Below are 24,531 nucleotides of genomic sequence, written 5' to 3' on the forward strand. Positions count from 1 at the left end.
TCTCATTGCGGTGGCCTCTCGGTGCGGAGCACGGGCTCTAGGCGCGTGGGCCTCAGTAGTTGTGGCACGTGGGCTCAGTAGTTGTGGGCTCTAGAGCACAGGCTCAGCAGTTGTGGTGCACGGGCTTAGTTGCTCCGCGGCATGGGGGATCTTCCCGGCCCAGGGCTCAAACCCGTGTCCCCTGCATTGGCAGGCGGACTCCCAACCACTGTGCCACCAGAGAAGCCCCGGGATGTTCATTTTTATAAGTGATATGTTTCAACCCGGTCTTGAAAGAAAAAAAAAAATGCCTGTGAGCATTGTTCCTATGAAGCAATGATTAAACAGAGAGCGTAGGGTGGGGGGAATTACATACACAGAGCCGAGCTCCTCCAAACCAGCTGTGAAGTGCAGATTTGGGGTTTCCTGGGACGGAGAACTAGATGGGAGATCCATTTCCACTGTATCTTGCTCTGCCTTTTCAGAGCTACATTTCTTGAAAAGTTGTCATTATATGCTTTCTCTTTTTCCTCGCCTTCCACTCACGCCCTGACCCACAGTAGTCTGGCTTCTATGCCTTTGTTTTACAAAAGAATTTTCACCAAGGCAATTAACGACCGTCCTGAAAACAATCTAATAGAAAAATGTTGACATGTGCTGCGTTTCCTGGTACCCTTCCGCGTTGCTGATCATGCCTTCTGCAGAGTCTTTCACCTCTTGGACTGATAACCTGTTTCCATCTTCATCCGCCTCCCCTTGTCCTCGGCTAGTCCTTTAGCCAGGACATTAAAAAGCATTTTTCAGACTCGGTTCTAGCTCCTCTTATCTCTGTCTGTTTTCCTGAGATTATCTCATAGACATCAGCAATGGCTTCAATTCCTGCTGGGATTAAAAGGTACAGTTGATCATTTCTGTCTTCCACGAAGGCCTGAACCAACTGAGAAATACAAAGTCAAGCAGGCATCAAACTCTCCATTTTATTGCGGGTGAAGCTGAGTTGCAGACTGCAGTCTTGAGTCAAGTCCAAAATGAGCTCCTCACTTTATACTGGTCTTTCTCCCAGTCAGTTTTATTCACTTAGCCACAGGCAGAATAATTTGTCAACTGGAGCTGTGGGCCTCCCCTTGCAGAGACAGGACCTGCCAGGGGGCTTGGCATGTAGAGGCTGAAGGAACAGAAAGGAAAACACACACAAACCACAAGTAGTCCTTTTAAGGCAAAAAAGGGAAAGAGAGAAACGGAGAGAGGGAGGAAAAACGAATGCATATAAGCAGAGGCCAGAAATACATTAACCCTGCCCAGTAAAGAAACAAGGACGCAGACGTGCCACACCTTTGTCTTCTCCCTAATCAGATAAATCAATCTTTGTTTTTTTGAAAGATTTATTTTTTATTTATTTAATTTATTTTTGGCAACGTCGGGTCTTAGTTGTGGCACGTAGGATCTTTGTTGAGGCATGTGGGATCTTCATTGTGGTGCGTGGGCTTCTCTCTAGTTGTGGTGCACGGGTTCCAGAGTGCATGGGCTCTGTAGTTTGCGGCACGCAGGCTCTAGTTGAGGCGCGCGAGCTCAGTAGTTGTGGCACGTGAGCTAGGTTGCCCTGCGGCATGTGGGATCCTAGTTCCCCGACCAGGGATCGAACCTGCATCCCCTGCATTGGAAGGCGGATTCTTTACCATTGGACCACCAGGGAAGTCCCCAGATAGGTCAGTCGTATCCCTATATGGGTGAAAAACAAACAGCGAGAAGTGAAGCAAAGACGGAAGCTTCTTCTTCAATACTTTTCCTGGGCAGGCAGAAGTTTCCATTCCATGAGCCTGAAGAAACAGATACCACGAATCACCACCTGCACTGGGACATCCTTAGTCAAAAGCTCTGCTCTGAGCTTCAGGTTTGTATATTTAATTTCTGAAGTGATGTCCCCTCTTGGACGTCTCACATGTAACTGCAACACAGCTTGCCCCAAATAATCACCCTAGTGACCAAGTATTGAGCTCTTACAGGTGCCGGGCTCTGTGCTAACAGCTTTATGTAGATTTTCTCATTTGAGCTTCTGGTCCACCGTATGAGGTGGGTGGGGCTGCTTCAGGCAATCGAGCAGAGAATTCTGATCACACTGCCGGTGAGCAGTGGATGTGGGATTAGAACCCAGGTTGTCTGGCTCTAGAACTACCCTCTGGGCCATTATTCCGCTTTCTCAGCTGAACCCATACCTGCTCTCTTAATCCACGCTGCTCCCCTACACCGGGTCTGAATCCAGTGAGTCCTGCCTCAGTCATTGTCATAATGTCCATCAAGAGACACAACTGGGAACCAAGGCATCGTCTTGAAAACTCCCCTTGGCTTGTCCCCGTCTCCACCGAGTCCTGTGGATCACGTCTCCTAAAAACCTCCACCACCCCCTTGGGGGCGTCCACGTCCATCACCATCGTCTAGGACTGTAGACAAAGCTCCTCTCGTGCCCGCCTGGACCCCCTCTCCTTTCTTCTTTTTCTTAAAGAATTATTATTTATTTATTTTGGGCTGTATCAGGTCTTAGTTGCGGCACGCGGGATCTTTCGTTGTGTCGCATGGGTTCTCTCCGTGGTGGCATCCATGTTTTCTTTGTCTAGTTGTGACGTGCAGGCTCCAGGGTGTGTGGGGTCTGTAGTTTGCAGCACATGGGCTCTCTAGTTGAGACACGCAGGCTCTCTAGTTGTGGCGCGCGGGCTTAGTTGCCCTGTGACATGCGGGATCCTAGTTCCCCGACCAGGGATAGAAGCCACATCCCCTGCATTGCAGGGTGGACTCTTGACCACTGGACCACCAGGGAAGTCCCTGAGCCCCTACTTTTAACTGTCCACGCCCATGCTTGGTGTCTTCCAACCCACTCTGAGTACCACGTGCAGAGTGGTCCTGCATGTCCCCTCCCCCAATCTAGAAATCTCCCATGGCCCCCACCACTCTGGGAGTGAAGACAGGGCTGCTCTGCAGAGGCTCTAGGTCTCCACCTGATCTGGCCCCTCTCATCCCCCAGCTCCTCTGTTCCACAGGTCCACTCACTCTATGCTCTGGCCAGCTGGGCTGTCTTCCAGTTCATTAAGTATGTGTGGTCATTTCCCACAGCTGCTGTTTCCTCTCCCTGGGACCCCCCTGCCCTAACTTGAAGGCTTTCTCATCCTTCAGGGCTCAGATGAAACGTCTGCTCCCCAGGGAAGCCCTCCCCAAGCTGTCTAGCCCGTCACACTCCCATCCGTCCTCTCTTAGTACAGAGCTCCTCATTCAAGGTAACCAGCGCTATTAATAATCAGCATCTCTGGCTGTGATCATTTGACAGACATCTTTGCCTGCCTCCAGATTTTAGACTCAGGAGGCCCGAGGTTCTGCTTTCCATTGCGTGTCACATGCCCAGTATCGGGTGCAGCATGAGGGAGTTGGTCCATAAACGCCGACGGGAACCGCTCACTTTGCTATCGGAGTCAGAGTGCCAGCATCACGAGCCCCTGACACCCTGAGATCATGGCCAGAAAGCCACAGCCGGGAGACCAGGGCCGACGGGCCCTCCCGCATGTGTGGACCCCATGCTGCCCATCGTGTCTCACTCTGTGCCCCTCAGCGAGGACCCTGGAGCTGGCGGTTCCCAGCCAAGGCTGCACTAGCTGAGTTCTACCTGAAAACACTGACATGCGGGGGTGGAAAGCAGCCTTTCGAGGACCTTGGAACCATCTAGGGTGGAGCTGTGACAGCGGGTGATTCCTAAAGGGACACGAGGAAGCCGTCCGCGAGTGAGCGTCTGGTGGCCCTGGGGAGTCCTGCGCAACTGCTGGGGGCTTGGGAACACTGTGCAGAGGCCACTGTGTGCAGTTAGCGGCAACAGCAGATCTTCTGACCCCTGATTCGGTGTTTTCCCACATATTAATGAAGTGAGTTTCTCCAGCCACACATTTCAGATAAGAACACGTGCATTTAAGGAGACTCCGGACATATTAACGTCAGGCAATGAGAGATACATCCTGGAAGGAGGTCACTGAAATCTGTGGGCTGGATCATTCTCCGTGCTCCAGGGTTGCCGAGGCCACAGGCCTGATTTCCCTGGCGAATTCAAAACCTTTGTCGGTGGAAGTACAGAGGCGCCCGCCTAGTTTACGTGGAAGATGACGAAGGAGGCGCTAGCCAGGGAGACGCTGCGCCAGGTGCCCCAACAGAGTCCACGCGGCCTTCTCCTCAGCCCTGGCCTCTCACTTAGCAGCTCCACGTCCCAGGCACGGCAAAGATTTGGGGGAGAATCGTTCATTCCAGGGAATACTCGGCATGTCCCTCAGCAGAAAAAAAGCAAGAACGCTTAGTTCATGATCTGCCCTTGTGGGGACACAGCACGGCCCTCGGAGCAGGGGCATCTACAGGTGAGCATCCTAGCGTGTGAGGCCTTGGTTCAACTGAACTTCTGGGGCCTCAGAGGCTCTTACCTCCTTCAAGGAAACGCTGAAAGCAGCATCGAGTGTGTCAAACACAGGTACCTAGTGAAGCTTGAAGAATCTAATTTTGCAGGAGGACATCTCCTAAGTGCTGCAGTTCTGCTGTAAAGTGAGTCAACCTTCTGCTGAGGAGGGAAATCAGATTCATTTCAGTCTCAGGCGATCCACAATTTCCAGGCCAAACAGACAGAGCTTGAGTTTGTTTTTCCCTGTCATTACTGCTCGGTCCGGTGTTTCCATTTTAAAAGGCGTGCGTGTGGACTGAACCAAAGCCGGGATTATTTAAAACACTGTGCCTGCTGATTCATTTAAATGGCCCCAACATCTCTGGCTAATAGTAAGTGCATTCTTAGTAAAGCACACAGATTTGGCCGGGCCTAGAGAATTTTATATCAGCTGCAGCAACAATAGCCCCGGGCATTTGTACGACTGGTTATCGTTTTCCGACGGTTTTCCCACATGTTCCTCATCCGCTCTTTCCCTTCCCTGGGAATGCAGGGCAGGATGGCAGGGCCACGGCCCCTTCCGCAGCGACTCAGTCTTCTGTTCAGACCCAGCTTCCTGTTGTGTGCACTGTTGTGCCAATTAAATGCTCAGTAAACGTCACTTGAAGATAAGCTAACATGGCCCACAGTGAGACGCTGACTTAATTTTCCACGTAGAAAGACACATTTTGAATTGAAATAATGCCCCACGGAGGACGAGCTCCCAGCCCCCAGCAGAGCCAACCCATGTCTCTGTGCAGCCGTGGACGGGTGCCGGGTGCTGGGTGTGGTCCCTTAGAGAACAGGCCTTCCCTGTGCCTGCCTGTTGTCTCCCAGAAGAGATGAACGTGGGATTGAGTGTCTCATGGCCAGAAATGTCAGAACCTAGCATGTCACCTAGGCGTATGGTTCCTAGCTGTGTGCTCTTTCATTACTTGGGCTTTATTTTAAAGTGGTTAAGAGCAGAGGCGTTGTCACGTGGTCTCCGGGCCAGCCTTTGCTAACCAGGCCTCCGGCCTCTTCTGAGCCCCTGTCCTGCAGGAACAGTTCCTTGGGCCTTGAGCCTCACACAAAGGGTCAGTGTCAGCCCCGCCTGAGCCCATCAGTGGAGGAGGGGTGATGCTGAGATGCAGTCTCTGCCGGACCCTCCAGCACCAGCACGTGGGCTCCGGGCTGGGCGGGGCCAGAGCAGCAGCTGGTGTGATGCAGAGGCGGGTGGAGCTGGGGGGTGGAAAGAGGCACAGTTAGAATTCTCCGCCGTCGCCTGAACATGGCCCCCTGGTAGCCTTGAAGTCAGGCAATGTGTGACTCTGTGTTTCTCTTTTCTAACCCCCCCTTCTCTTTTTCTTCCTCCAAATGCAAATCAATAGACGAGTATTCACAGCCCTGAAAGATGTCAAGGAGAGAAGAGTAGCCTTTTTATCCAGAGAGGAGCACAGGCAGCCTCCCCTCCACACAGGGAGGGGAGGAGGACAGGAAATGGGAGGGGGAGAGAAAGGGGGCGGGGAGAAAGGGGGGCATATCTGGCGAGAAGACGATGGACATTTGGCCGTGGGCGTCCTCACATCTTCCTGTACTCCACTTCCGAAAGGGGTGATAACTTTTCTCCCTTACTGGCTAGAATATTTCCACTCTTGCTCAAAAGCTGTTTTGGGAAGAAAAAAAAATTGCTACTTAGGTGAAAATCGGATGCCATTTTCTTTAATAATTGGCTAACATTTGTTCAGTCACATCTAAGTAGAAGGCTTTATGATGATGTGAGATTGGGTAAGATATGCTCTTGAGCAAATGTAGCAGTTTCTGGGCTGTATATGAACTAGGGTGATGCTTATCTGATTGGAAACAGCAGCAAGAACAGTAGTAACCGTTGCACCGGACGTTCATTGTTGGATTGGCTGATGGGAGAGGCTACCTGTTAGGAGATGTGCCTTCTAGTCCTGGTGTCTCCCTTGACTTTCGGTCTCTTGGGACACATTGATGCTGTAAACAGCCCGATACGCCAGGTGTTGGAGAGTTGTGTGTGACCTTCCCTGAATCCAGGCACTAAGCGCAGTCCATCACAGAGGGCCAGCCTCCCTCTTGGCCTCCGATATCTTTCAAATCCCACAGAGATGGTAGCCAAGCGTAAACAAGGTATAAACCCCAAATACAAAAAATAAAAATTGGAAGAGGAAATAAAAATGGGTGTGAACTTTTCTTGGAAAAAGAATAGAACGAGTGGCAGGAGATTCAGTGGAGTAAAGAAAGCTGAGGTGTGAGGATCTGCGGAGGGAAGCGGTAGCTAGAACCAGGCGGTGTGCCACTGAACCAGGAGGTCCAGGAAGGACAGCCATGGTTTCCGTGGGCGGCAGAAATGGGGAGGCGCCAGAGACAAAGGGTGGGTCAAAGTCTGTGTTAGACACTCCCACTCCAGAATTCTCTGCTTCCCCACTTCTGCATGAGTGGGAAGTCTATTTTCTGAAGGAACTGAAGAAGAAGGCTCCAGGCTCAGCCCCAGAAGAGAGCTGAGGGTCCCACTGCAAGCAGAGAGGCAGAGGGTCCCCACCCTGAGTGGAGAATCCCCCGGCCTTCCTCAGGACGCGGGAAGCCAGGACTTTACCCTCTGGCAGGAGAATGGGGAACGCCTCCAGCTCGAGACAAAAATAGCCCCATGACTAACACTTGGGGAAGTGGTCCCAAGGCCAGTTCCCAGCCTCGCCATCTTTAAAGGGTCCACAGGTAGATAAACTCCATTGATGAACACAGAGATTCCAGTCAGGCTTTTATTGCTTTGCTCTTAAATACGAAAGGAAGGCCAAAGATCACCAGACAGTTGAGGAGGCTTTCCTGCAGGAAAGACAAAGATGACAACAAATGAGCAGAATAAAAGGACTCTGAGGAAATGGAGCCTGAGCTGCCCCACAGGGGAACTTCGGAAGCTATGATTGACATCTTCAGAGAGATGCGAGAAGACACGGTACCCAGAGAACACGATCAGGCGCTATAAAAAATCAGACCACAAGAAGACAGAGGGAAACCAATAATTTGTAATAGAAGTTTTAAAAAAAGCAGTAGGAGTACTGGAAGTTAAAACCAAGGACATCTTGATAAATGAAAAGAGAAAATATAAGAAAATTAGGGAACTAATCCAGAAGATTAACATCCATTTAGTAAGAATTCCACAAAGAATGAATAATATAGAGGAGAGAAAAATTTCAAAGGCACAATACAGAAAAATTTTAAAAATCCCAGAATTGCAGAACATGAATTTTCTATATTGAAATAGTATATTGAGTGCCTGACACAATTAAAGAAAAGAAACCCACGTTAGGAAACATCTTTGTGAAATTTCGGGCAGCCATGGGTAAAGAGAACACCCTCAGTGTTTACTGAGGGAAAATAGAGCCATTTCACATACAAAAAATACAAATTGACATTCATCAGACTTTTCAGCAATTATGCTTAAGCTTAGAAGAAAACAGAGAAATGGCTTTGTAGCATTTGGAGACGATATTGATTTTAAACCTAGAATTCTATTTGCAGCTGAATTAACTATATATAAGTTGAGTGAGATTAGAATAAAGCCATTTTCAAATAAACAAGATCCCTGCCCGAATGACCACCTATGTATGCTTTCCCAGCAGACTGTTAAGAGATTTGTTATATTAAAACAAGGAGGAACACCAAGTGGAAGAAAACCTAGATCCAGACAACAGGAGAGAGACACGGGGTTCTGTGAACTCTTAGGAGAGGGAAGTCCCAGATGACAGCAGAGGACCAGGGAACAGAAGGGGCAGAAGGAATGCCTTTAAAACGTAGTGCCTATAAATTACTAGACGAATTTTAGAATTCTGCAGGGAGTTTGGGGAGATTTAACAATAGGTCCATAGAAAACTAAAGAAATGAAACAAAAAGGCAAATATTTCTGGGGAAAGCAAAATGTTGTACTGGGAAGACAAATAATCATAACAATATCAATGCTAACAATTGATATAGTTGAAAATCATGACATGTATACTGGGTTGGTGGAGGGAGGAGCAGGGTGGGGGTGGTGATCAGGGCTGAATCTTCACCTTCTGTAGTAGGAAGTTGCTGGATAATTGTTAAAATTGTTAAATCAAGAAATATCAGAATAAGCACATCTTTAAAAAGAAATAAGGAAGCAAATACCAGACAAAACAGCTAAAAGAGATGAAAAAGGTTGCTTCTGAGGAATGGCATTTGGAATGCAGTTTTTAATCATGAGCTTTTAGTCCTAGTAACTTGAAAAAACACGTATGTCACGTATTATTATTTTTTGTATTGAAGTGCAGTTGATTTACAATGTTGTGTTAGTTTCGAGTGTATATAGCACAGTGCTTTGGTTATACATACGTACATATATGTATATATATTCTTTAAAAAATTCTTTTCCATTATAATTTATCACAAGATATTGAATATAGTTCCCTATGCTGTACAATAAATCCTTGTTTATTGTCATGTATTATTTTGATTAAAGTTTTTTAAATGAAAAAAATACTGTGCGACACTGGCAGCCGCGTAGTAAATATTTTTTTTTTTTTTAGCGTAGGATTTTTTAAAAATTTAAATAATTAGTCTTATTTTTGGTTGCGTTGGGTCTTCGTTGCTGCACACGGGCTTCCTCTAGTTGCAGCGAGCTGTGGCTGCTCTTTGTTGCGGTGTGCGGGCTTCTCATCGTGGTGGCTTCTTCTGTCTTGGAGCACAGGCTCTTGGCGCGTGGACTTCAGTAGTTGTGGCATGCGGGCTTCAGTAGTTGTGGCTCGCGGGCTCTAGAGCACAGGCTCAGTAGTTGTGGCGCACGGGCTTAGTTGCTCTGCAGCACGTGGGATCTTCCCGGACCAGGGCTCGAACCCGTGTCCCCTGCATTGTCAGGTGGATTCCCAACCACTGCGCCACCAGGGAAGTCCCAAAATGGGATGTTTTTAAAACACAAATATAACTGATGGGAAATAGGGAAAGAACATAAACTTTGGAGTAAGAAAGACCTGGGTTCTCTGCCACTTCGTAGCTTTGGAGAAGGCACTTGGTTTTCTCTGCCCTGGTATGCGTCTGCACCTGTGGAGGGAGGAGAGCAGTGAAGGATGGGTGGGAATCAGAGAAAATACACACGGAGCGCCCAGCATTGTGTCGGGTCCAAGAGGCTGAAAAAGGTTGATTCCTGTTCCCCATCAGCTCACCGAGGGGTCGCGTGTGTGTCCTTCCCGAGAAGGGCCAGAGGCTGTGCCCTCGGAGCCTATCGGGACACAGCACACCCTTGGGGCTCAGGGAAGCGTGTTGAGTGCATGCTTGGGTGCAGGAGCTACGGATGCTTCCACCGAGGTACAGCCCTGGTGGGGACGGCAGGCCTGGGCTCAAACCGGGTCTCCGTGCATGCACCCTCTGCAGCACTGGGGAGTCATTTAAAGTCTTTGAGTACCACGTGGCTAGTAGTACCTACTACACTGGCTGGTTGAGAAGATAAATACGGGATCTGCAGGCCAAAGACAGAGGACCTGGCTCGTGGATAAAAGTGACAGTGGTTGACATTAATCATTTCTTTTTGGGAGGCATTCACTTTGAAAAATAGAAAAACATGGGTTTGAATTTTGACTGTGTTACTAACTAGCTGTGTGACCTTGGATAAATCACCTAACTGCTCCGAATCTCAGTTTCCTTATCTCACAAAAAACGTGTAATTATACCTTCTTGGGAGACAAGGCTAGGGATAAAATATGATATTTGAGAAAACCGTGGTCCCCAGAGGGTGCAGAAATGATGCCTGTTATTTGTATGAAGCTATCAGTCACCAAGCCCTACTAATTCTGCCCTTTCCCCCCGGCCCCTGCTTTTCCTCTTCCACTGCTACGACCTTGTCCCAGGTCCGTCAAATCTGGGATGGCCCACCAACAAGTAGTCCTGCCTCAACCCATGCTGTGCACTCTACACAGATTAAAATCAATAAATTATTTCCCGTTTGTTTGTAGCACTCCCTGCTTAAAATGAAATTATTTTTTTCCAGCAGCAATAAGGAATTTCTAAATATTGTTGGTTTAGAATTCAAGGCCTTTTCCACTGTGCCTTCCACCTACTCCCCCAAGTCCTCTCCCCATTTTTCCCCAAAGGGTTTTGGCCTGTCTGTTCCATTTCCCCTCCCTGGGGCATCCATCTCATTTCAGTGGCCCACCTGATCCTGCACCCACCCCAAGCTAGTTCTGTCCTGCAGATCTAGCCACCAGTGACAATTCTGATGAATAGGATTCTGGCTTTGTTCAAGAATTCACACGTGAATTTGCTTGTGAATGACATGTTTGCAACTACTGGCTCTGTAGAATCTGACCTTAATACTTAGTATGTACATGTCCTAGTATCTTTTATGTAGAGTCAAAAATATGTGAATTTTTCGATGGTGTCTGCATATATCTTGTTTACCCTTTTCAGACAAGAGCAAAATACGTTCTTTATATTCCCGGCCTTTGAAAAAGGACTTTAAGTACTTTGTAAGTGCCAGGTGAGGATACTGTCACCATAGTATAGAAAGCCTTTCAGGCTTGTTAATAAGGAGGGAAGTATTGATTGTTTTACTTCTTTAAAAGGGAACAGTCTTAGTTTTGTAGAAATGGAGGCACTCAGACCAAAATAACCCACTGGCAATTGGCGGTAGGCATAGCTGCTTAATGGCAACTGTGAGGTGTTGGGTTTAGGACAGCTCTGGGTTTGAATGCTGACCCTCTTAACTGTGTGGCCTTTAGCCAGTTGCTGAACCTCTCTGAACTTGAGTTTCAGCCTACTAAAGTCCAGCAGTAGTGTTGCTACGCGGTGGGACTACGGTGAGGATGAGCTAAGATGGGAACTGTGAATACGTGCCCATGCAGGCACTTGGGAAAACATTAGCGATCGTGGTGAGGGGAGGGAATACTGTCTCCCATAGGGTCGGTCACTCACCTGCCCCTGCGGTGAGCTGCGCACACACTGAGCTGGGGGGGAGTCCAAGCCACTGTGGGCTCTTGGGAGGACACCCTGGGACAGAAGTAGTTGCGCCCTGTGTGCCCAGCCCCTTCTGTAATACCCTCTGCTGTTCTTTTCACAGATCCTCAACACTGAGTGGATCCATCAGAGGGGCACCTCCTCAGCAAGCAGAGGGCGCAGCCCATGGCGGGCTGGGGGGCCTGGGGGTGGGTGCTGCAGGCCTTCCTTAGAGCAGGCGTGGAGCTGGAGGAAATCTGCCACACGGTACACCCAGAATACCATCCACGGGAGCTGCTCTTCCACGGGAAGGGCCGACTGGACTGTGAACAGGAGAAGCCAGGATGGAAGACGGAAAGCCACAGGTTCCTTCCGTGACCTTGTCACCTTGGAGATGCCCCATGACTTCAGCTGGTTCCTGCCTCCTTGCCGTCTAGTCTGAATGCACCCCCCGCCTGTGCTGCAGTCACAGCAGTTGTTCCGGCGTCTAGGGCATCTAGTCTAGGGAGAGCTTGAGGACGCTCTAATTGTGGGGAACTCGGCCAATTCTCTTTGCATCCTTGGTGGAAAAAACCTTAACGCACCCATCTTCCGGCTGGGCAAACTGAATTGCGTCCGATTTAAACGTCCGAGTGACCCCCCAATGGGCCACGGCTCCTGCCCTCCCAGCCTGGAGACCAGGAGGAGGAAAGATGGTGAGGAATTGGCACAAGGTTTGGTCACACTGCCTTTCTTGTCCTGCTCTGAGCCCTGCTCTGTGAGGTCCCCACTGCCAGGCCCAGCCCCTCCCACCGCCCACGAAGGGGCTCCGGTGCCCACGGAAGGAAGCCCTGCGCGCTGGCATCTCCCCCAGAGACCAGTGCACACGCGTGCTCCGGGCGGGGGCGAGCATGGGGCAGACCGAAGCTCCCCAGAGCCCAGCCTCCCAGCTGGAAAGTGCCCGCGTGTCGCTCAGGAGAGTGGAACCAATGCGAGCCTTGGAGGAGGTCTGCTCCGCGCCCCGCGCAGATTGGTGCTCATGGTGTTCACCAGTTGTGTGTCTGTGCAGCAAAAAACCCGAGACGCTGCCTGCCTGCTCCCTCTCTCTTCTGCTCTCTCCCTCCCTTTGCAAACATTGGATTTAAACCTGCTCAGAATTCAGCACAGAGGAAGGCGGCAGCGGCAGCAGCGGCAGCCGGCCCAGCCGCGGGGACACCGCAGCCTCAAGATGCACCACCCCGCCTGCTGGATTGTGTTCTCCGTGACAACCGCCCTGCTCTTCATCCCAGGTACCCAACAGGGGCTCTCGGCTCCCCCCGGGCGGTTTGGAGCAGAAGGGGAAGGGGAAGGGGAGCCCGAGAGGAAGAGGGAGTGTGAGCTGCGTGTGTGGGGAGAGGTGGGCTCACCGCGCGCACACACTGCTTAGCTCGTCGCTCCTACACACACGGGTGCTTGCAGCTTGGGTTTGGGGGTTCGCTCTCCTTTCAGGCAGTGGGTCTGGTGAGCTGGGTTCGAGATGTGCACCTGCTGTGAGGCACTGCAGTTGCTGTGCAAGGTGCTGGCTGGCTTTAACCAGTTGTGGTCCCAAGGGTAGGAGAAGAGGGGCTTCAACTCCCAGGGATAAATCCTTCTCGCCGCTTCTGTTGGGACCGGCAGGATAGAGGGGACATCCTGATTCCTCTCTGCATCTGCCGGCATCTCTTTTTCTGTCTCTCCCTCTTTCTCTCTCTCCCTCTCCCCCTCCTCCCTCCCCCCCCACCTCACCACCCTCTCTCCTCACTCTCTCTCCAGCCCCTTCCTCTCCCCTTCCTCCTCCTTTGCTCCTGCATTTCTCATCTTAACACAGTCCTGCCACCTCCATCCTTTCTTTATCTTTCCACCAAATGGGCAGATTGTGCCTTTGAAATTCAGAATCCCGTTTCCCCTTCCTTCTCCCCGCATCTGAAACGTGAATGTCCCTGACAGAATTTGGAATGTTTGTATCGGGGGTAGGGTGGGAATCTGGGTTTACCTGGTCCTCCTCAGCGCCTTCCCTACCTTACCGAGCCATTTAAACGTGGTCCACCTATCGCAGCAGTTACTTGTTTGCAGTGACACAGGTAAGATGCTGCAATCCTGCCAGAATGGGCTTAGTGGAAGTGTTGCAAAACCCAACACGTTGCAATAGATTTGATAATTGCATGCGTGTCTTCGCAAGCAGACAGCTGAATGCCTGCAGGCATCCTTCAAACAATGCTGAAGGGACGGGGTTATGCTTCCAAGGGTTTAGGCAGCATCCAGGGGTCTGTGGGGTTTCTACCCTAAACCCCAGCCCAGTGAGAATTTTCCTTTTATTTTCCCCAAATTGAGACACATGCGTTTGGTTAAACATGAGCTTAAACGTAAAATCCTGTGCATATATACACAGACATAAATAATAAGATTCTTAAGCCTTACAGATCCTGTATGGGTAAAACACACAATTTTACATTTTTATATTCAGAATTACTTGGTTTTTGTTTTTAAGAACATAAAGCCCAAAGTATTTCTAAGCTACCAAAGTGAAATCAGAAAAATGAAAAGTTTATTGGGAAGAAGGAAGAAGAGGATGGACTGAAAAAAAAAAGGAGTAAATCCATCGTTTCACGTTTTGTAATCTGTGTTAAAATTGCACTTTTCCTAGCAGACATGGGCGCTGCGTAAGCACGTTCCAGGCTGTCTGCTGTAGGCTGAGAAGTTAGAGTGGGTGGGGAGTGTTGCTCTTCTTCCAGATCCAAGCCTGGGAGGGGATTTCAGCAGGACCAGCTCAGAGGGGAAGGCCTGCAGGGCGCTCAGTACCTGCTCCAGCCTGGTAGAGGGAGCCAGGTGGGCGCTCTGGGTCTGAGTGAGGGTCCAAAGTTTCCCATGGGTGTGAGCCCTGGCCTGGGTGACAGCTCTGGGCCCCCAGCCCCCGTCCTCCCGCTGAGCTGAGGCACAGCTGGCAGAACAGCAGCACTCAACCCCTTGGGATGCTGGTGGTGGGTTTGGGCTCCTCTCGTGGAATCAGAACATTGCACTTCCGAAGGGGGGAGGGAGCGAGCCCCAGGAGCTGGAGCTGCATTGCGGTGCACCCTGAAGAGAGCTGGAGCCCGGGGATGCTTCCCTGTAGAGCTCCCAGGCTCATCTCCCCTGGTGGGGAAGCACCCCCACCTGAAGCGGGCTCTGCTCCAGGGCATGGGCTCCCCCAGCCCCCAGCCTCTTGGCCTCACCAGGATGAGCTCGGCAGAGGGAAGGCATTTCTGCTGGAGGGCTGCTCTTTCCTGCTAATTGTGCTGGAAGCTGGCCTGAGCATCTCAGCCGGAGGAGGAAAGTTGGCTTTGGAGGTACCCGGAGGAAGGGAAAGCATCACCTCGGGAGGGTCCCTGCGGGAAACGGGACCAGGCTGTGTCCTAAAGTTCTGACAAGCGAATGGCTTACTTGTGACTTCTTCCTCGCCTCTTTTACTTCCTTTATTATGTGTTTATAGACTTTTCCCCTTTGTTGCTAGTGATGCTTTTCCTCCCATCAGGGTTAATACCAGCTCGTTAGCCATTTACTTTTCCTGCTTCTAAAGACAGAGGCTAATGCAGTCACGTAACCTTGACCTGGTTGGGCCTCCATGCCATTTCACTCTGCAGCCTATTTCTCAGTGAACCACGTTTCCATCCCAGAATAATTTTAAGGCTAATGTTGTTGTCGCCTGGTGCCTTCCAGGGGGGAGACCGATGGCCATGAATTGCTTTTCTAGGCAGAATCTCTGGGACAGCAAAGACAGTAACAAGTGGAAACCATAATGAGCCCACACCCGAGACGGGGAGAGGTCTCTGTTGACAATTTAATTGTCACTCCAGGCTTGAGATGTTCCTGAGACCCTGAGCGCCGAGAGTGGGGGGGCTTTTGTGGTCCCGGGCAGGAGGAGAGATGGGCCTGTGCAGCCTTTCTGACCGTGGGTCTGGGGACTTTGTGAGGGAGGAGTGGGATGGGAAGCAAGCCTGCAGAAGCAGGAGGTGAAGAGTGCTGGGGTTGTAGATTAAAATGCAGAACCCCTACCCCACCTCGGACATGTGTTGCTAACAAACACCCCCGGTCCCTCTCAGCCCACTTCGTGTGTACTTGAGAACCTGTCCACGGCCTGCAGCATTTGAGTCCAAACCCATCTGTGCCTGCCCTTTTCCTTCTAGCCTGAGACATGGCAGGGCAGCATGGAGGTGGGCACGGGGGCTGCTGTCGTTATGGCCAAGGCTCAGTTTCTGAAGCAGAGCATAGAGTCACGCCAGCTGGGGGCCCAGCTCGCTGATGGGAGGATTGGCTCTCTGATCTGGAGGGCTTCTGTTCCCACGTTGCAGTCATTACCTCCTGTTTATCCCCTTCTCTTCAGGTTGGTTTAGTCGTCTCAGAGTGTCCTCTGGGCCTCAGTCTATCAATCTGTAGAAGGGATTCCAGCAGCATATGCTGCTTATCTCCACCTGTGTGGAGTAGCCAAAAGCATAGGTTAGATGACAACAAGGTGAGTGTAAAAAACCCAACCTGGTCTCCTAGTCATAGGGCAGAAACAGGGGGGTGTCGCACAGGATGGGGGCAGGCATTCCTTCTGGTGGAGCAGGCTGAAGGCAAGGCTGACCATACCCACTTATATGTGTCATTGTCACAGTGCTGGGAACTAACGGTCCAACCTCCCCCTTCATTTATCCAACAAGACTTCATACAGGTTCTGATTAGACATAGTACAGTGAGTAAGTACTCTCCTCCCTCAAGAACAGAGGTCCATAAAACAGGGAGTTATTCAGTGTGTTCCTGCCCTTGGACCCTGATGCTGTAGGCCCATGGACTTTGAGCTCCCTGGGCCTTGGTTTCTCTGCGTGGAAAACTAGGGCAGCAGACACACACGCCCCTTTGGTCCCGACGTTGCTCTGCGGTATTTTCGGGTGCTCTGCACATGGGCTTGTGCATCAGCTTCGGATAGTCGGTGCTCCAGGGGTGCTGTCACCTGCGGCCTTGGCTGTGGCTGTCCTGTCCCAGGCTTACTGGGTGGAGGCCCCTAGGCTGCTGCCTGGGCTGGGGGAGAGGAGACACGGATGGCCCAGCCTGGCTGTTCCTGTTGCTGATCTCAGGCATCAGCCCACAGAGGGCCAGTGGCTGCCAACAAGCCCGGCTGTCTGCAGGGGTGGCTGTTCGCACCTCCAGATGCTGGGTGGCACCTTCCAGACACGGGGGCCGGGCGGGCGATCAGAGGAAGGAGACAGGCTGGCATCGCCTTGGGACGGCACCTCTCTCCTCTGCCAATCCTTCTGACCCCGCTAAAGGTGCCGAGCTCCGGGCCCCGCGACATCTGCCCCTTGAGCCGTTTCATGCTCTTGATGGAAAACTAAGACTTTGCTTCTCAACCCAGGAGGCCTTGGCTGCCTCTGCCTTCCCTTAAGTGGGGAGGCACTAACACGGGGGGCAAGGATATAGTTCCATCTGCTAGATTTCTACACCACTCAAGTCTACACCCTGAGATGGAGGTGCTTGTGGGGCCCGGGGCGGGACTGAAGGTAATTCTGAGAATGGGCAGGAATAAACCCTGTAACCAGATATGAACTTGAAGACAAATGTGCTTGCTATTCCCTTCCTGTAGGTGTGAGAATACACATACCCCCCTCACTGTCCTCCACTCGTGTCCACACACACACACACACACACACACACACACACACACACGGATGCCTCCAAGTCAGAGCTTAGCCACCCTCACAGTCACATCCACAGCCCCTTCAGGAAAGTAGCCTCTTCCTCTGGACTTACGTCTCTGCCCTTGCAGAGCTCCCTGCTGTAGCCACAAGCCTGGGTGCTCTCCCTGTGGGCGCTGTGGCAGCAGGCCTACATGCTGCCTGTACCGCAGTCAGCCATGGCCATGCGCATGGAGCGCTGCCCCAGCGATGCAGAGACCCCCGTTCATCCTCCTGCCACATTTTGGCCCCGGAGCCTGGGCGAGGCCGGCCTTGCATTCCTTTCTCAGCACCTCTGTCTGTCTGCCTAGACCCCATGGTGCTGAGAGGCTGGGGACTCGCCTGCAGTCACTAGACTAACTAAATTAAATGTTTGCCAAAGGCTTTGAGACACCCCTGGGCAATGCGCTGGGTAAGTGCAAGGCATTATCATTATGATGCAGGCTCTTTCCTTTAATGAGCAGAGATGCTGTGCAGAGACACCCCCCAAAGGCCCAGATGGATCCGTGCACGGGGACACAGGCCACTGATTGGAGTGGCTGCTCGCATGTTCCCAGGAAAGGGTAAGCGACAGGCAGATGGCATGCTGACGCCCAACTCCGGAGAACCAGCATATTCCACATCTCAAGGTACAGACTCTCTGAAACAGCCTGAGTGGTCATTCGTGAACATTTATCCGTAGGGAATTTACAAATGCTGTTTCACCACTCTTGGGAGTTGCTTAGTGGTTATATGAAGCATAATGAAAGTATCACGCTTTGTGGTCTACCTGGGAGAGTTATCTGTGGTCTCACTTGCTTCTCAAAGAGATCATGAGCTAGGCAGAGCTGAGCTTGTCTTTCCTTTGCTTAAAACCCTATGCAGACTTCGGGTTGCCTCTGGAATAGAGTCCCAAGCTCTCAACCCAGCCCCCGGGCCACAGCCTGGCCCGTGCTCCATATCGCTCGGGAATCAGTCCCTCAAACACACCGTGCTCTCTCCTTCCTCGAGGGCTTCCCCTGTGAGGCCACCTGAGCTTGGAAAACTCTGATCCTCCTTTCATGATGTTTCTGGATAAATATCCTTTCCATCCTTCAGGGCTCAGCTTAAGTTCCTCTTTCCCAGGAGAGCATTCTCGATGCTCGTTTCCTTCGTTACTGCCAAGTCCAGGATGCCAGGTTCCTCCCGCCTAACACTGTGGGCCCATATATTTTACAGTGATTCTCTGTGTTATGCCTCGCTTTCCCCCCGGACTGCGGTCCCTCAAGGTAGGGAACACATCCGTTTTGTCCTCCCACATGACCTTGGTGCCCAGCACAGTGACGGACATAGAACACGTGCTCACAGAGCATTTGTGGAGTGAACGAGTGAGCAGATGAATGGATGGACACATGCACGGGTGGCCGGCCAGCCAAGCTCACACGAGTACTAAGGGTCAGCTTCTCTGTTCTGTCGTTCTGTTCCATCCATTGAATCCTCAGGCATCTGGGCCCCTGGGCTGGCCTGCCCATCGGCTTCCCCATCTGCAGAGTGAGGGCAGACAGGCTTTGCTAATGGGAGGTGGAAATGTATGAAGGATGCGGTAGAGATTGCTCGTTCCAGTGTTCATGCCTGTCAATAAACACCAGCCCCGAGCTTCCAACCAGATATGCACGCGGCGGCTCAGAGCTGGAGATGGTGCTTTTGGATTTCCTGTCGCGTGTCGCCACTGACACGCCTGAGAGTGAGAGACTCTCCGTAAACACAGACGTGGGCCCTGATGTGGGCCAGCGGCTGCATAAGAAACAAAATCACTCACAGGTTTAAGCAACTCCGGGTACTGATGAAGCGGCCCGGTTATTAGAAATTTAGAGTCATGCCTGCCGTGCCAACAAGTACACGCTATAGCAATACGAGGAGGGATTGTGACCACAAGAGGACACTGGTGGCATAGGGTGAGTCGTGCTTGAGCAAGTGACACTTACACGGGTTCATGTTCCTATGGACGAGATCAGAAGGGCTCAGTAAATCCGAGGAAATGGAAACAGGGCTTCTCGTGTCTTATACCGAGTCACTTCTTATAGCTGAGCCGATTTCAGACGTGCTTGTTCGTGGCTGTGGGCTTCTGAGCAGTAGGGGTCTTGCCTTGCTCCTCTCTGACGATGATGCCACAAGTAGCAGGCAGGTTCACTTGTCTGACATGTTTATTGAGTGATTACTATGTGACAGGCACTGTTCTGGGCACTGGGAATGCAGTGCCTGAACAAAAGTCTCTGGTCCCTGCTTGCAGGAGGTTCATAGCCTCGGGACCTCCCTGGCGGTCCAGTGGTTAAGACTTCACCTTCCAATGCAGGGGGTGCGGGTTTGACCCCTGGTCGGGGAGCTAAGATCCTGCATACCTCATGGCCAAAAAAAACTCAAAGCATAAAACAGAAGCAATATTGTAACAAATTCAATAAAGACTTTAACAAAATGGTCCACATCAAAAAAAAAAAGAGAATCATTCTAAAAAAAGAAAAGAGGCTCACAGCCTCGCGGGAGAGACTGAGTGCCTCAAACATGTGTCCCTGTGGAGGGAAGTCAGAGCTGATACAAATCTATGGGAGGAGAGGTCTGTGCCGCCCATAGGAAGGGCTTGACTTGCCAGGGAGGTAAGATCACTTGCCCGAGAAAGTGACCGTTGAGCTGAGGTCTGAAGGATGAAGAGCAGAATTTATCCAAACCCCGGGAAGAGGCAGAGTGAAGAGGACGTGCAGAGGCCCCGGAGCAGAAAGGACCAGGGGACGTTCTCCTGCTTGGCTGGAGCGTAGAGGAAAGGGGTGTGCTACACGATGAGGCCAGCAGCCCTGGACGCTCAACGTTCGTCATTTTGGTGTTTATTCTAGAAGTGACGGAACCCCACTGATACGATGCACCTAAGTGGGGGTGAGGAGCTCGCCTTACATAATTGAATCTTGTTCTTGTGCATTTTGAAGAATGAATTAGAGGTGAGCAAACTCGGAAGGGGTGAGGCCCCCAGAGTAGCTCAGGTGGGAAACTGCTGGTGGTGTTGGATTGGAGAGACACAGGTGATGTGGAGCCGCTGCAGGAAAGTCAGAGGTGCCCCAGATGTGTCTGAAGAATCTGAATCTAAAGGAAACCCACCGTGAGCACCAGCAGTGCCTTTGGGAACATAGAGAAGAGGATCTGTCCTCCATGTCCTGCTTACAAACCATCCGTTCAGCTCAGGTGTAATTTTGCCCAGAACCAGAAATAAGCTGTTTTGGAAATTCCATCATTCCTTGAAGTCTCATAATCTCAGTCCCTTCACTGGTGTCCTCTCGGGGTCCAATGTAGGAGCTTAAAATTGCATCATTCATTTCCCAATCTGTCAGAGAGATTGCAGAGAGCTCTAGCTGTGTTATCTGCTGGATCTTGCCCAGGGTTATTTGCTCCTAAAAGAAACCAGGCATTTTAGAGAAGCTTTGATTGGACTCTAGATTGATGTAAGGGCACGAACATGCAACGTTTTCACAAATATTATTGTGATGTCACAAGAGCATGCCTGACCTCCCTGTAACCACCACCACCTGGGTGAGTCATATTAATTTATGTAGAAAAGTAGAACCCTCAGGACTGAAAGGGATGCTGGAGATCATCTGTCCCTTCCTTTCATTCTACAGATGAGAAGACTGAGGCATAGGGAGTCCAGCATCTTAGCTAATGTCACATACTCAGCAGGGACCCGACCAACATGTCGACACGGAGCTTCAATAACCTGTGTTCATAGCCCAGCTGGTGTCATTTCAGCGTACGCGGGGCTGAGCTGAGCTTTGCCTCCCTGTCGGATCCCCTGTTGGAAAATAGACTTGTAACCTCAGCTGCTCTGTTTCCCCGAAGCTCTCTCATCTTGGTGCACAAGGAGCGTGTGGAACAGGGTGACTCCCCGGTATCCGGTACCCAGGGATTAAGGTGACAGGTCAGAAACAAGAGAGAAGCCTGTCCTCCTCAGAGGCATCCTCATACTTTGAATGAGCTTTGTAAATGAACTGGGAGACTTCTAGAAATCAATTGATCCTTGATATGCAGAAAGAGATGCCCAGAGTGGTACAATATCAAATTCCAGGTACGTGTCAACCTGTCCTGTTTGGTCTACACACTGCAAAAGGCACCTGCTTTTATCATCACCAGACTGTCAAACCCAAGAGAAAATACACACCGAAAATACCATAAATGTGACATTAACAATTCATGGTGAAACAGTAACTGACGGTGTACACAGCACCTCCCCGTACATCGTCGCTGCTCCGTGTGATAGTGGGTGAACGCCCGTCCTCCCCCTTCCCTGCTCTGCCCTCACGGTGGACCATGCGGGCCTGGGCACGATTGAGAGATCAGCTCAGAAGAGCCATGGACAGTGCAGAACAGGAAGCGGGGCTTCAGATTCAGAGCAGACAGGAATGCACTGGTGACTGTGCTTGGGCCAGGCTCCTATGGGCATTTCCCTGCTAGGAAGACAGGCCTGAGGAAGCCTTTGCTTCTCTGAATGAGCCAACCTGCTTCTTCCAAAGAGCCCAGTGCCAAGGGAGCCCCAGCTCCTTGAAGGGAGAAGAATGCTGGAAGAGAGAGTGTGGAGATGGAAATAGCCCGTCAGCCTCCAAGGGAAGCTGGAGTTGCCTTGGGAGTCCCCCTGGCTTCATCCCACGGAGACGACAGTGCCCAGTCTTACTTGGCACTGGGGTGGATGCCTCTTTGGGTGAAGCCCAGATGGGAAGGGATGGGGAAAACCACTCTGAGGATTCTGCATTTTTTCCTGATGGGCCCTCCCCTCCTTTTGTTTAGGGTGAGATTTTTGGGAGTAAAAGGGCACTGCCTTACAACTGCCCCCAACAGTGTCCATGAAGATTGGACCACTTCTTTATTATGACCCGGACAACTGTCTTCTTTCTTCTTTCATTTATTTATTTTTACTGTTAGGTATAAAATGAGGTACAAGGATATATTGTACAACACGGGGAATAGAGCCAGTATTTTATAATAACTATAAATGGAGTATAGCCTTTACAAATTGTGAATCAGTATATGGTACACCTGTAATTGTATAATATTATACATCAACTGTACTTAAATAAAATATGATTTATTTTTATGGTGGATGCCGAGCCCTTCTGCCATCCCCTGTGGGAGAGTGTGGAAGCGGGACCCGGCCTCTGCCTTTGCCTCTGCACTTGTGAACTGGGCGGCCCTGGGAAAACGGTTGGACCTCTCCGAGACTCTTCATCCTGTCTACCAAATAGGAGGAAATAACTCGTTTACCTACTTCCTGGGGCGGCTGGGAACTTCGTAAGGGATGCAGGCAGGCGTGCGGGGCTCGGCGGCTCCAGGCGGCAGGCCTGGGTCTCAGCGCGTCCCTTGGGTTGGCGTGTGTCTGGGCCTTTCCTGCTTCTCCTCCTGCGTCGGCCCCCTCACTGCTGACCCTGTCCTGCTCTGGCTGCCACAGGCCACGGAGCACATGCCCGAGTGCCCGTGATGGTGGTTCAGGAGGAGGAAGCCCCTTTCCGCCCACTCCTGTGTTCACGCCACAGGCCGTGGAGCACATGCCCGAGTGCCCGTGATGGTGGTTCAGGAGGAGGAGGCCCCTTTACGCCCACTCCTGTGTTCACGCCCCTAGGCTTGGAGCCCTGTTTGCTTTGCTGCTTCTCCTTTTTCTGTGGAAAGTACTGGAAGTGGTTTGTGTTTCCCCAGCTGAGCTGCTCTGGCCCCGCTGGGTCTCTGTTTTTTGGGTTGAGATGAGAGAAACCCAGATGGGGCTGAGAAGAGCGAAGTTCGGGTGGCAAGTGCTCTGCAGCCCTGAGAACCGGGCTGCCCCGTGTGCCTGTCTGCTGAGCTCGCTGCCACCCCTGCAAGTAGACTTTCAGGGAGCAGTGCAGGGCTGAGAGGCACCTTAGTGGGAGGGGGCCTGCTCGTTCCCCTGACACATGCTGCAGGGGACCGACCAGTTCCTCCCGCCGCGGGCTCAGCCGCGAGGGCCTAGTGACCCAAGTCCCTCTGTTCAGGCCCAGGGGACCACAGACCCTGCGCCTGTACCGGGCCGAGTCCAGCATGAGAGCCAGGGACGCAGCTGTGTGCTTGGCTGGTGAAAGGAGGTGAGGTGCAAGGTCACAGTCCTGTCTCGTGTCCTCCCTAACCCCACCTGCTCAGCTTCTCAGACGCCTCAGAAAGACCCAGCCTGAGTGGAGATGCCGAGCGGGCCCAGGGATCCAAGAAGGGCCCCACACACCAAGCACACCGCCCACAGTGAGAGGTGAGAGTCTTTCTGTCCATGTCCCCGGCTGCCTTCTGAGTAGCTCAGCCTGCGGGCCCCCCTGGAGGCCGGGTCCCCGCGGGAGAGTGGAGCCTGCTTGTACCTTCACCATGTCCTGAGTCTTCCTCTAGTCTGGGATCAGGGCGGGGGAGCGGTGCTCTAGCTTGGAACTAGAACACTGGTATTTCATCAGATTTTAGTTTCCAAAATCAGATTTTATGCTGCAGTTGAAGAGCGGAAGTGGTGGAAGAGCATTCAGAAGGATGGTGGGGGGGAATCACAGTACACTGTAGATTGTTTTTCCCCCGTGAAAGCATCCTATATTCTCCATCCCTCTTTCTTTTCAATTCTTCATGACAGTTTTTTTGTTCCGCTGCTTTGTGATGTGACATCTGGGAAGGCAGTGACTGTGGTAGGTTTTCAGTAAAGAGAAAGTTCTTCCGTTGGTTTGACTTGTCTTCTGTTAGGGTTCCTAGGTATCGGCTAAGGGCCTGGTTACCATCAGCAGATCTCTCTCTCTTGTGTTTGGACGTGACCACGCCCCAGGAACTGGGTACATAAGAAATATCTTCATATTCTCTTGAGATTTCTGAAGGCCCCTCTTCTGCGTCGCGCTGAACGTGGTGGAGGAGACAGGGTCAGCGTGAAGGCCGAGAGAGCAAAGGTTAGGGCTGGAGGGAAAGTCAGGGACAAAGCGGAGCTGGGCTTGGCTGCAGGCCAAAGACAGGGAAGGGTGAAGGCCAAGCAGCAGGCCACTGGGCGACGGGGGCGTAGGGAGGAGACTGGGCAGAGGCTGGGCCCACCCAGCACGTGGGCAGGGGAGCCAGGGTCTCAGCCCCGGGGACACCCCCTCCTCAGAGCAGAGCCCCTGCCCAGTGCTGAGGTGGTGTGCAGACGCTTTCTGTGCCTACCACCCTCTGGGGCAGAATCCTCTGTGGGCAGAGCCCTACCCAAGGCCCCAGAGGGCAAGCCCAGCAACCGAGAAACACCAGGGGCCCCAGGCGTGAGCACAGGGCATCCTGGTAGGTACAGCGACTGCCTGTCCCTGCTCCTGCCCCTCCCCCTGGGGGCCTTTAGCCCAGAGCCCCGCAGGCTTGGTTGCAGTTGAGTGGGTGCAGTCTGTGCCCCACTCCCGGACCCCAGCTGTCTCTGATCAAGCAGAGTAGTTCCACTCTCACCTGTTTCATACCATCACTTTCTACTATTTACAAAAATGAAGACCTACTCTATGACCAGTGGTCTCC

At 51.6% G+C, this 24,531-nt stretch overlaps 1 protein-coding gene across 2 annotated transcripts in view; it reads left to right on the forward strand.

The window, feature by feature from the left end:
- Positions 1–12,380: 12,380 nt before the first annotated feature.
- The window catches only part of OPCML (opioid binding protein/cell adhesion molecule like), a gene marked incomplete at both ends in the record, with an annotated part of 1,080,793 nt that continues 1,068,642 nt past the window's right edge, over positions 12,381–24,531 (forward strand). Inside the window, one exon of one of the 2 annotated variants that reach the window (XM_082844274.1) lies at positions 12,381–12,630. In XM_082844274.1, coding sequence (XP_082700400.1) covers positions 12,381–12,630 — 250 coding nt within the window. The remainder of the gene's footprint in view (positions 12,631–24,531) is intronic. The other variant, XM_082844276.1, reaches the window with a different exon arrangement.

Source organism: Leucopleurus acutus, assembly GCF_964270905.1.
Source record: "Leucopleurus acutus genome assembly, chromosome: 8".
NCBI classification, from domain to species: domain Eukaryota; kingdom Metazoa; phylum Chordata; class Mammalia; order Artiodactyla; family Delphinidae; genus Leucopleurus; species Leucopleurus acutus.